At 38.9% G+C, this 13,209-nt stretch overlaps 1 protein-coding gene across 1 annotated transcript in view; it reads right to left on the bottom strand.

Annotated features, from left to right (window-relative positions):
- The window catches only part of snx7 (sorting nexin 7), a 52,713-nt gene that overhangs the window by 22,171 nt on the left and 17,333 nt on the right, over nucleotides 1-13,209 (bottom strand). The window contains 1 exon segment of the mRNA XM_034706510.1: nucleotides 8,555-8,707. Coding sequence (XP_034562401.1) covers nucleotides 8,555-8,707 — 153 coding nt within the window.

The raw sequence follows: 13,209 nt of genomic DNA, 5'->3' as shown, positions 1-13,209 counted from the left end.
ATCGGTGAACAAGTTTTTGCGAGCAACGATGTATTACTCTCAATGACGCTGTTCAGTGGAGTACAAAACAGCTGTGCGGTGAGATTGGATTGGTTCTACTGCACATTAAATGACTATTCGCATCACTTCAACATTTCTCAACTTCTTCATGTTATGCCAGAGAGCGCCTTTACAGTCTTGAGTCACAAAGTGGTGACAAGGTGTTTCCATTTACACTGTACGGTTTCCCCCTGCGCTCTTAAGTATCTGAGTCAAAGTGCATGAAATTGAGTTTAGGGCCAAACAGTGTAAACAGACCGTTGTTGATATTTCTATTACACATGCAGGTGATTTTTAAGCTGGTCAATGTGCTACAGCTGAGTGGAGAATAAAGTATCTAACCTGCAAGCTCAAGTCAGTATGAGCAGTCCAGTTTAACCAAATGGAAGTTAGTTTTAGGGTATGTTAAAGAAGCTAAAGTGCTGGACAGTACAAATATCTTAAGGAGCGGATGATAGAGCCGAGGCTGAAGCAGGGTAAGGACATAACTTTCCTGTGAGTGTTGAAAAGTTATCACTTACAACGGAATTATTGTAACAAACTTTCCATCTTTTCTTACAGAGCCAGCACTTCTCTTAGACAGGCTCCTGCCGAGTAATAAATGTTGAGACCCCAGTACTAACAAGACAAGTGAGGGGCCGAACAGTGTGAAGTAAATTTAGTGACTCAGCAGTACAGACACCCAATCATTTCAGAGCCATAGAACATTCATTGCACGCATCGCAAGGCACTATTGATCTGTTTGCCTCTAACCTAGCCCTCAGACACGGTGTTGTTTTGTTTGCAGTTCACCTCTGAGGCCGTAAAAAGGGAAAAACAAAGTAGCTGATGGGTTTTATCTGCAATCAATTTAGACTGTACTTTTTTCTTAAAAGGCTGGATTGATAAGCAGTCTCAGCGTGTTGGCAGGAACAATAAGAGTGACGATAGGCTCAGAAAGACAAAAGGCTTGTTTCCAAGAAGCTGTCAGCTGAGAATTATTGAGCGCTAAATTTACTACTCACCTACTTACACACACACACACACACACACACACACACACACACACACACACACACACACACACACACACACACACACACACACACACACACACACACACACGCACACTTAAAGCTACTCGGAGTGACAAAAGAGCAAAGAAATTTTAAACCAAATACACTAAACCAATATAAAGGGCTATGAAGAGCTCAACCAACCTTTAGTTCATCATACAACAAGCATGATCTCCTAAAATTCAAACCTTTAAAAAACATTTTAGCTTAGTTTGATAATGTGGCACACTGACTTTGGAACTGTTCATTATACAGACCACCCAGTATGACTGTGCTCCCTTTTTTCGGAAAGGAAGAGAAACTGTGAAAAAATTGTATTCAAATATCTGATTCTGATTGGTTAAAACCCCTTGACAACGGTTATTAACTTTCACTAACATTAGCAACACCAGAGACAAGCAGCTCACACACGTCATGTCAAATCAATCAACGGAAAAGCGTTCCGGCACACTTTGCTTCTGCTTGTTGACACCAAAGACCATAATGTGAGGCAAAACCGTTAGCTACCGTTAGCATCATATTAGTCAACAATGCGGCAAAACCATAAGTGTTGGTTAGCATGTTAATCTGGCAGTCCAGAAAACACAGATATTAACATATTGGACCGTCCAGCAATCCAAGCAACGGCATCAGAGCAGGTTGCTAAATAGAAACTTAAACCATGAGCGGTAGTGATGATAGCAGCAGGGTTCAAAGTTGTGACATTTGCCTTGATTATTTTTAGAGGTGTGTGAACCACAGAGCTCAGAGAAGAAGGAGAGCTGAATGAGGATAAAAGATAACATTTATAATCTCCAGGAGACTCGTTCATCTTGGACTAAACCATCAGTGGAAGTGTTTAACATAATGTGAACAATAACAAATACATTTTAGAACAATAGAATAATGTTTTAATCCTGTTTTTTGCCAACGTGTTTGGTTCTTAAGTTAGTAGCTGGATAATAAGCGGGATAATGCATGGTTTGCAGGTGGTTATGGGAAATAGAATCCTGACAGGGTGAGACAAGACTCTGATGCGTAGCCAAGGGGTCTTAAGACATATGTGAATGTCAAACATAAATGTCTTAATGAGTTAAAACTAAGGTTCCCAGCAATTTTGTGGTACAGTGCTTTTGAAATACTACTTTTGTTTTTCATGTTTCTTATTGTTTCTGTAATATTTATGTTTGCAAATAAGGGGGGGACCCTTTCTGCAGAATTAATACACAACGTTGTGTTCTAAACTTCTCAGTGCACAAATTAGGAACCTTTTAGATTCATTAATATTTCATTTCTGAAACAAGCAAAGTAAGGTAAGAGCTAAATTTATGTGAGGTTCAGCTCATAAATATGCAAAAGTGGCCTAATTTCCCTGTTGTGTGCGTCCAGGGCTGTATCCATAGATCAGAAACAATGCATTCTTTGAGAGTTCAGTTTCTTAATAAATTCACTTGCTGTATAAAGATAGCGTTTCACATTTCGAGACAAATAGCTCTTTGAGTTCTTCCATACACACCCATTTCAAATGCACACTCAGACAAATGCACACTAGTACTCAGTCTTTGTATTGCATTTGCGTGCCGGAGGCCAGTGTGCTGGGTGCTGGGTGATGAGTGTTGTCGTCAGAGCTGCTGCAGGGGGAGGCCAGGCGAGATGGCCTGCCCCTGCAGAGAGAGACACTGGAGAGAGATCCCAATTATGCCAAGGACACATACACACACACATTCACACACACAGACATAAAAAAGACCCCATTGTTACAGTGCCTGATAAAAAAATAATATGGCCCAAATACTGAGATCTTCTGATATGTTGTCTGCAGAGAGTCTGAGTCAAGACAGCCTGACTGGAAGAACATTCTTTGTGCCAACTCCAGAGAATCTGTAGTTTTCCAACCACTGTATCTAGTAGTTAGGAATGATGTGATCACAATATTATCCTATCGTGAGATTTTGACAATCCACAGTATGATATTTATTCTCAGGAATTCAGGACACGACATCCTGGTACATTCCTAGCCCTCCAACACACTGAGACAGAAACTGGTTTATCCCAAATACACCTGGACACAAACAGAGCAATGTTTACCACACCAGGAATCATGTGACCCCAACTACCCACATGCGACCGAAGACCTGAACGACTCTCAGGAACAAGGTCAACGACTCTGCTAATGACCCCACGTGACTACCATAAGTAACCAACGACTGTTAGAGGTTTATATTTTCTATATTGATAGAAAATGTAATTCCCCCTAAATATATCCCCCTAGATAGCGACATTGTGGATCTTATGGTACTGTTATTTCTTGTACCTACAACATTTCCATTTTAAATCTTGTAGTCAAAAACATCCAAAAGGAAGAAAGTTGGTGTTAAGGATATGACCCCCATTCAGCTGTCAAGGCATCATTGGGGTCCAGCTATGATGTTAACCCTCCAGGTGCAGGATTGGGCTTAGGTCAGCCTCAATGCAGGCCAGTCAAAATCTTCCAGATCAAACTGGGAAACATTGTTACTCTGTGGTGGTCTGAAGTCTAGTGAGGGGGCAGAACAACAACCCACAAGACCCTTTTTGCTTTGTGTCGGGATTCTGCTCACTGTGTTGGAGTTCTTCTGCTATAACAACCTGATCACTATACATAATACCACTTATTACATGGCTCTGGTTGAAAATAGTTGATTAAACTCAAAACTTGGGTTGGCTGATAGAAACAGTTCTTTGTAGCCTCCTTAAAATGGTATATTATGTTCTGCCCCTGAACCCAACTCGGAAGACTCATCTCAGACTCATCTCAGTGCTGTATAGCATGGTGGCAGACCTAAAGCAGGACACTACAGACATTCTTAAAAGATCATGGGAGGAAGACTTGTCTTTATCTGAAGACACTTGGGGCTCTATACTTAAGCGTGTTAACACAACTTCTCTATGTGCTCGCCATTGCTTAATCCAGTTTAAAGTGGTACACAGAGCTCATATCTCTAAAGCTAAACTGTCTCGTTTCTATCCCAACATCGACCGGTACTGTGACAAATGCAAGAATGCAGAAGCATCACTGGTTCATATGTACTGGCAATGCCCAAGTCTTAATAAATACTGGACAGAGGTATTTCATACTATATCCAAGATAATCAACGTTGAATTGAAACCCAATCCTCTTATTGCTGTGTTTGGGGTCACTGGAGGAGTGGTACAGTTATCGGCACAAAACAGCGGACTCTGGCCTTTGCTTCCCTCCTGGCCAGGCGTGCCGTGCTGCTCAGATGGAGAGATGCTACCCCGCCCACGCATGCACAATGGTTGGCAGATATTATGGCTTGCTTAAAGCTTGAGAAAATAAGATTCTCACTCCAACATACAAATGCACAGTTTATTGAAATTTGGGGACCCTTTCTGGACTCTGTACACAAACCTTTAAAACCATGATTCAGATGCAGCTTCATCATCTCTCTCTTTCTGATGTAGAATTAGGTCTTTAATGGGACTGGGAAAAGTATTTCACGATACCACTGGCAGTGACAGGGTAGGGATTGTTTTATAATGGTTGTTGTTGTTGTTTCTGTTTGTTTATTGTTTCTTTTTTTTTGTTTTTTTGTTTTTTTGTTTACCTTTATATTTTCTCTAACCTAAAAAGCAAAAAAGTAACACAAGTTGTTGTTGTCCATGCCTCATTTACTTACCATGTGCAGTTACTGGTTCGTACCCTTTGCATATGTCTCTCACTTTTCCCATGTAGACGTTACTGCTAACTGCGTTTGGTGTTTATTTATAACATCCTCTAATATCATTGGCTGATCAACACTGCACTTAATGTACACCCTGTCTCAATAAAAAGATTTTGATTAAAAAAAATTGTATATTATTATTATTACAATAGGTGTTATTACCTAAAATTTATGTCACATAAGGGAACATATCTCAGCCGGCACAAAATGTGTTTTAAAGACACAGATGTTCACTGGTGCAAAATGGGAAAATGAGGTAAAGGCCCTGTTTTGGGGGAAGTAGCCTGCCCTGTTTCAAGTTGTGAGTACACTGTAATTGTGACTTTCCTGGGTCTAAGCAATAAAGAATATTCAGAGTGTTTTTCAAATTTCCTGATTTAAACATTATATTTTTTTTAAGTCTGATTATTTGTGATCTGACACCATTGTTAGTCGTCATGCACACCAGGTGCACTTCTGTCAAGCCCCAGGCAGACAGTGCTTCTTCCAGGCAGTTTGCTATTATTTCAGCATAGTGCTCGTTGGGGGAAAACTAGGTCTGGAGACATCTGCTGTGCTGATTTCACTAATGACCAAAATAAAACAAATAAGGCCTTTAGTATTTTAGTAGAGGGCTACTTTTAGAGGTCAATTTTTGAACTATTGTTATTACTCATGAACAGCAAAGTTGATTTTTGTTATTTTAGTTTATTTGTTGAAGGCTGGTAAGTGCCTCCATTGCAAAAAAGTCTGATTTAGCTGCAAATAAACTTTGACTTTTATTTTGAAAGGGGGATGCTGGAAAGTCTGAGTTTTATTTGGTTTACCAAAAGGAATCTTCAGTTGAAACATCAACAAGCACCCAGACCTGATGTAAAGGAGACCATGCAAATTCAAAGTCAAATCAAGTCAAGGCATTCCAGCAGATAACCCAAGACACACAGAAAGAGATGCAAGCGAGCACACCCACTCAACATTACTGTTATTTGCTGACATTGAACTCGGTGAGAGCACACTTTTACCTAATTGCTTCCAACAATTGACTTTCATTGTGAACACGGACACCTTCTCCGCCACGAGAAGGAGGCAGTGCCTTTGGTTAGTGAGCGTGACGGGCCACCTGACTGCTCATAAGTGTCAGAGCAGTACCAGCTCAATATACTGTATGTTGTTGTTTGTAACAAATCACTCTGTTGGCTTCTTTTATTTACCCACCACCTTGGCTGCTAGGTTAAACAAATTCAACAAACAGTTCAAGAAAACAAGCATTTAGTGGGTGGCGGATGCTAATTTCCAACCCAGCAGGTGTTGGGTGAAGTCTATCTCCCTCATGCGTGCACTAAAACCAAAACCTTGGTGTTTACCCAGGTAATGATGGTGTTGCAAAATCCATGCCGTGGCTGGATGTGACATTAGCGATGGAACTGAAACTAATATACCGCCCACCCCTTGCTGTTATTAATCCCATTGAACTGAGTTAAACTACTAACAGTGAAGTAAAACAAGGGTGAATGGGTCTGCAGGAATAAGCACTGCTGATTTAGTCTCTGCCAGACTTTATTGCTATAGTATGCAGCTCTGATAACAGACTGTTCTTCATAGCAGTGTGTGTTGAGAAATAGCTAGCAGTCCATTGCTATGAAATGTTATGGAATGACCATCAGACTCAAGTACTTAACACAGCTGTTTGATAAAACAGTGTTTTCCTTTGTCTTCAGAATGATCCCTCAGATTCAACTCGGTCGAGGCAGATGGCTGTCTAGTATGAGTCTGGTTCTGCTCGAGGTTTCTGCCTGTCAAAAGGAAGTTTGTCCTTGCCGCTGTAACTCTGCTTATGGTGGAAAAAGATTAAATAAGACTGAGTCTTATCTTGTCTTGATGCTGGGTCTTTATAATTTAACATAGAGTACAGTCTAGACCTGCTTTGTTTGCAAAGGCATCTTGAGATAACATTTGTTGTGATTTGGAGCTATATACATAAATAAAGATTGATTGATTGATTCAAAAAGACAAATCAAGACAGATCTGATATTAACTTGGAGATAGGCGATTTGGAAAAAGATGTTTTCACAATAAAACTTTTTCGGTCAATACCGATAATGATCACGACATCAAATTATTATTTCATTTAAATTTAAAAGGCAGATTTTTGCCTTTAAATGGTTTGTTGGCTTGTGTCTGGGATTTCGTACTCTGATAGGCCACTTGAATCCCTTAATTTTTTATAGTGATAACAGGAAGCAGGTCTTTTGTGTAAGATGAGATTTTAGTGAAGTTCTTGTTTGTAGATTCTAATTTTTCTTTAATGTTGGGTGGCAACTAGCGTTGAAAGCACATTAGCGCCTCCTCCATTTCCAGTGGTTGGCGGTGTTTTTACAGGTTTAAATATATCATTTTTTATCGTACATTTGTTATATTTATATTGAGAAAAATTATATCACCATATTTATCAATATCGAATTATCACCCAGCCCTAATTATATTGTAAAAGTATCTGACATCAGATTTTTCAAAATGATCTTAAAAAAGAGCCAACTAAAAGTATAAAAATTCAGAAAGTTAGCATTGAAGGTAAAATATTTCTGTGCTTTAGTTTAATATAAAAACAAATGTATAAACATAAGACCTCAGTGGATATCAGCCTTCACAACTATAGGAGTCTACCAATTTAGCTGTCAAGTGGAAACAAATTAACCAACCAGTCAAAACATCTCTAGCTTGCCTTGTTTCATGTCATGTCCCACTATAACAGGCTTTCTTTCATGTCCATTTGTATTATGTCACTATTAAATAAAATAAATGTCATCCCCTCAGATCTTCTTTTCAAAAGACACTTGGCTGATTAGCATTTTTAAAATCATAATAAGACTTTTAAAGGCCTTTAACTGTTGAAGAACCAACATCAGCTTTCCCAGGAGCTCATCAGAGCCCTTCAAGGCCAGTTGTTTGAGGAGTAAGACATCTGTGGTGCGGCTACCCTCTGCTGGCAGACTTCCAGTTCCACAGATCAAAAAGCAAAATGGAATCACATCTCGTGCTTAGAGTCCCAAGTGAACCACAAAACCTATAAAAGACTCAATGATTACTACCATAACAGCTTTATCGTCTTATTCTCCCTCTGTTGTGATGCTTTTTTTTCCGAGAGCCGTTATTGTTCTGCTTCAACATTTAATTTTGTTGCTTCCTCTGCCTGCTCGTTAATCTAGATATAGGAGTTTCTCCACCATATTACAACCCCCTCTCCCCCACCTCTCTCTCTCTTGCTTGCTTTATGTTTCCCATATCTTCCTTTTTTTCTCTCCTACTTCACAGATGTCTCCATCCTCTTCTCCCAGATGCAATCTGTGTTATTGGAAGTGAGTTTCTAGCCATTCCCTGCTAATGAAATCACACAGGTCGAGAAAGAAATCAAGCAAAATGTTAAGTTTGACCCTGGCGTTAAAGAAGTCCATGTATTAAGAACAACAGAGAGAAGTTAAGAGATTTGAATTCAACGCTTCTACAAAAGCAAACCAGACCATCTGCAAGAACATTGACTATTATTGCAAATGTCTGCACGCTGCCACAGGGTCAGATTCTATCCAAGTGATTCACATCATGCAGAAGAAAACATCCTATGCTTACATTTTCCTCTGCAGGGTTTCACAGTGAGCAGTACACTGGTGTAGAGAAAGTCAGAAGAGTTTTCTTCTACCCGTCAAAAAAGATAAAAGGTTCACGATCTGCAGTCTCACAGTTTGACTCCATCTACAGCTTCTGCTTGAATCTTGAGCTCACCTTCTCGTAGTACTCCACGTTCTTCTCAGCAGTGCATATAAATGCTGATTTGAGGTCAGTTCTCATGTTGTCTTGCCAGCGGGACCAGTCTCCCTTCAAGGCGTTGTTGGCCTGTTCTACCCGGTCTGCAAGGCCATCCACCTCCTCCTGCAACTGCAAGTCAAACACACAAAACACAGGGTGAAGCTTCCACATAAACATCAAAGTATCACGAATACAGCCTTTGTTTAACAAGACTACTATGATTCATGAATCTTGTTTTACAGTTCAAATGATTCAGGTTTGTCCCAATTCATGTTCCAGTTAAAGGAGAGTTTCGCCAACTTGACACATTTAATTGATTTTCAGATGTTGGGTACTGCGACTACAAATGTGGAAATTGTTGTATTAAGATGTTAGTATCTCCAGAAGATGATGTCACCTGAGTCTCTGTCTGTTCGGGCTGAAACTACTACATAAATGTGAAAATGTAAGAAAAGCCTGGGTTTGTGAGGAAACTTTCCTTCAAGGCCAGCATCTATTTCGGTTAACACTAGCATAACACAGTTACTCTAGTCATACTGCAATAGGCTGAGTTGCATTTTGGGAAGTAAGCCTTGGAAAGAAAAGCTACATGGACATTACTGACTTAATGTGCTTTTGGACCAGGACCTTTTGGGTTCCATGAACTTTTCTCTTCAAGGAACTAAATGGTTCCTGTGGCCCACTGTTGTTGGGTCCAAAGGCTGTGTTTTCACTGCAGCCTTTCAGCCAGATGCTGTAGATTATTATTAAATACTTAAAGTAAATTAAGGTTCATTCCCAATGATTGACTTTCCCAACTGTAACACTGGGAGCTGACTGAGAAGCATATGTGCAAAATTAAGAGAATTAAATCAAGTGGCACTTGATTTGACACTGTGAATATTTCACCAATCAGAAACGTTTAGTATTGCAGACCCATCCCCTCAAAGTTCATGGACCTTTGGAAAATGTTCCCCCTACCAGGGACTTTTTATAAATTAACTACCTCAGAACTAAATGAAGATCTTGGTTTCTGCCGTTTGAGTTCTTCAAAAGTTCCCTAGTTCCTGGGGAAAGTTTCTGCTGTGGAAAAGCACCTTTAATATCTTGCTTGAATTGACAGCATGCACAATACACACAGTCTTTTGTTTTTCTCGTGGCATCACCCATGCAGTCATGAATGATCAGGCACTTTTATTCACTTTACATTTTTGTATTGTTTGTGGTTTGTTTTCTTGTTGAATTGTGTCGGCTTATAAAAAAGAAGCTCTTCTAAAACAGGGTTAACAAACTATCTTTGGCTCCAGATGCTGTTGTGTGTGGCACTGGTCCACATACGCATAAAATATTCAACATTTGCTCTCACTCCCTTGTCTTGGTTTATTTGTCAAAGTAAGCAATGCTTTCCGAGCACAAGGCTGACTTCAGCAAATTCGTAAAAGCTTAATGTAAGTAAGATTAAAAATGGGAAAAAGTGAATGAATAGATAAAGGTGGGAATGATTAAAATACACAAAATGAAAGCAGAACACATGAAACATTCTCACATGAAGGGATCACAGGATTTATCAATGATGAGGTTTCATAGGACCCTTTAACATCACTGTTGTGATCAATACCCATCAGCCCATCAGTGGCGCAGGGTGTGGACAGAGGTGAATTACTGCTCAGTCACTCTTTAAAGATGAAGGCCTCCTTCCTTTACTTTTTTACTCTAACTTGATTTTATCCTCGTGGCCAAATATTAAAATCACGTGTGAGTGTCGTGAATCAGCTTGAATCAATGAGAAAGACACTATCACGCTGAGCCGGTGCAACGCAAAAGGTTATTTTGAGGAGTGCAGAACAGCAGGCAGCCAAAAGATGATTCCTCAGATTATCCCATTCATGTGTAAAATTGCAGCAGTCAACAGAAAACAGACAGTGGGGATAAAAAGATTGGCTCAGAGATGACAAAAGATTTTAACTATAATAAATTGAACCAATTATCCCAAAATCCAATATCAGAGCTTTAAAATAGATTGAACATGACATCGACATGCTGACCGATGCTGAGCCATAATGCCTTGATTTTCCCATACAGATCCTCTGCACTGTAACAGACATTAAAATATATATATATAGGGAACTATATTTAGGAATAAAATCATTCATGGAAAATTCATCTAAAAACTTCAATTTAACACAAACTGTGATTTCTCAGTGTTTTAATGCACACAAGGGGCGAAATCGTATCTCAATTGAATCTATATGCAGGATGAAACTGAATGCATTCAACTTTAAGGGTGAACAAAATATCAACACAACAATATTACATCAACCTAACCGGTGTGATACAATTAAACATACCCTGGACAAGAAGTTGATAAATGTGATACCTACTTTCAAAACAAGACAGAAAGAAAAAAGAAAAAAGATAGTAAGAAAAGCAAAGAAGAGAGAAAAATATCGAAAATAAGAGAAAGACAGAAAGAAAGAAAAGAAAGACAGAAAAAAGGAAAAGAAAGACAGAGAATAAAAAGAGCAAGAAAGAAAGATAATAAATACAGAGACAGAAAGAAGAGCAAGAAATAAAGAGAAAATAAATACAGAAAAAGAAAGACAGAAAGACTGAAAAGCAAGAAAGAAAGAAAAGGAAGACAAAACTGACAAAGAGAAAGAAAGACAGAAAGAAAGAAAGAAAGAAAGAAAGAAAGAAAGAAAGAAAGAAAGAAAGAAAGAAAGAAAGAAAGAAAGAAAGACACCTGTGATGGATGGACTTAATGAGCCAGAGTCCTACCTGAGTACTGTCCATGTCATTGTCAACAAGTAGGAGTAGTAAATACATTTTTTCTAGCTAGAAACTCACTGAACAAGCCTGATTCACAAGACTTACACCAGGCAAGTCCAAAGTACGGCCCGGGGGCCAATTGCGGCCCGAGGTCCATTTATTTATGGCCCCAAGCTTCCATCTTAAATTGTGTTATTTATAGCAAAGAAATGAATCACCTTCTGAATCATCTGTACATTTGCAGTTTCATTCAAGCACACAAACAAAACTAAAATCAATCCAGAAACGTCTCAAAAAGCTTCATATGGACTCCCTGTGTAAAGCCAAAGCTCTGGGAATTCTGCAAAACGGCAATAAAGAAGAAACACAAGAACTCTTAAAGCTGACAGGTTTTCAAATGAATGTTTTCATCATGATGTGAAAATGATGAACACTAAAAGTACAGAAGACACAAAAGAGGACACAAGACAAGATCAAAATTATGAAATTGTACAGAAAATGCAACATTTGGTGGATAAAAAATCTTCAGAACTCAGGAAAAATAATGATTTAGTTCTTAATATGTTGTCTGCTGGTCAGAAAAGTCTTAAAAACAACATGAAAAAGAAGTGTGATGAAATCCAGATTGTGATCCTGCCATAGGAAAATAATGATACAATACTTTTTCCCACATTGCCCGACCCTTAAAAACATTTTCCCCCAGAAGAAGATACATTTTGCTAATCTTTACATGGTACTTCCTAGTTACTGATTTATTGAGAAAACATTTAAAATAATTGATATTAAATAGATATTTCATATATAACTTTTAGGATTCCTAAGTCTCAGTAGGAGTCACTGGCCCTGAGGTATTCTGACAACATCATATGTGGCCCTCTTTGAAAAAAGTTTGGACACCACTGACTTACACCAATGCTTGCATGGCAAGAGTCTCACAGAGGAATAGAAGCCTAAATGAAAACGACACAGATGTACTGTACCAAACCAGTTCTGTTTATTTATGTATTTATTTATTTATTTATTAGCTACAGCTCCTGATTTCCTACTGGACAGGCTGACGGCCATAACAACATAAGGTGAATACGCTAATCAGGTGTAAAAAACGTTGTGGCTTTAAAAGGAATTTGGGTTAACTGATCATGAATCATTGTGTTAACTTTGACAGCTCTAATTGTTACGTGATCATCTTGCAATACGTTTATTATTGCAATATCACTGTATCATATTATCCTTATTGTGGACCATGTAATGCAGGTCACATTGTATCATATCATACCGTATCATATGGTATCGTTTTGCATCTGGCGTAAAGCATTGCATCGCATCGTACCGTATCCGATCGTATCTGGCGCATTGTAACATATCCTGTCGAATCTGGGTATTGTATCGCATAGTATCATATCATATCCTGTTGTATCTGGCGTTTCGCATCGTATCTGGCGTATCATATCACAACTCATCGTACCGTATCGCACCATATCCTATCGTATCTGCCGTATCGTATAGCATCACATGGCATCGAATCGTGAGGCACCTGGCAATTCACTGTCTGTTTACAGCAACTACAACTACAACAAAAAAGTATCAAAAAAAGTTAGCAGTCCTTATGAGTCTAAACGCATATTAAATCACTTTTGCACACACTTTTCGGTAACTGCACTTGAGCAGAATTAGAGAATGGAGCAGGGGAGGAACAAATAAGTGTACTTCATGTTCCATTGAACAATGTCATGGTTCATAAGTCAGTGGCCTCTAAACCATTAAACAAGCATTAGACCATTACAACAGAATTACTCGATACACTGAACAAACACCTAGTGCATCGAGCAGCCTTCATCTCAGCCACTAATTAGTTAGTCCTGCACTAAAGTAGTGTTCCTGTC

The sequence above is a fragment of the Notolabrus celidotus genome, chromosome 17, assembly GCF_009762535.1.
Source record: "Notolabrus celidotus isolate fNotCel1 chromosome 17, fNotCel1.pri, whole genome shotgun sequence".
Lineage (NCBI taxonomy): Eukaryota > Metazoa > Chordata > Actinopteri > Labriformes > Labridae > Notolabrus > Notolabrus celidotus.
The sequence above is the reverse complement of the archived record's forward strand: the minus strand, read 5'-3'. Positions and strand labels throughout refer to the sequence as shown.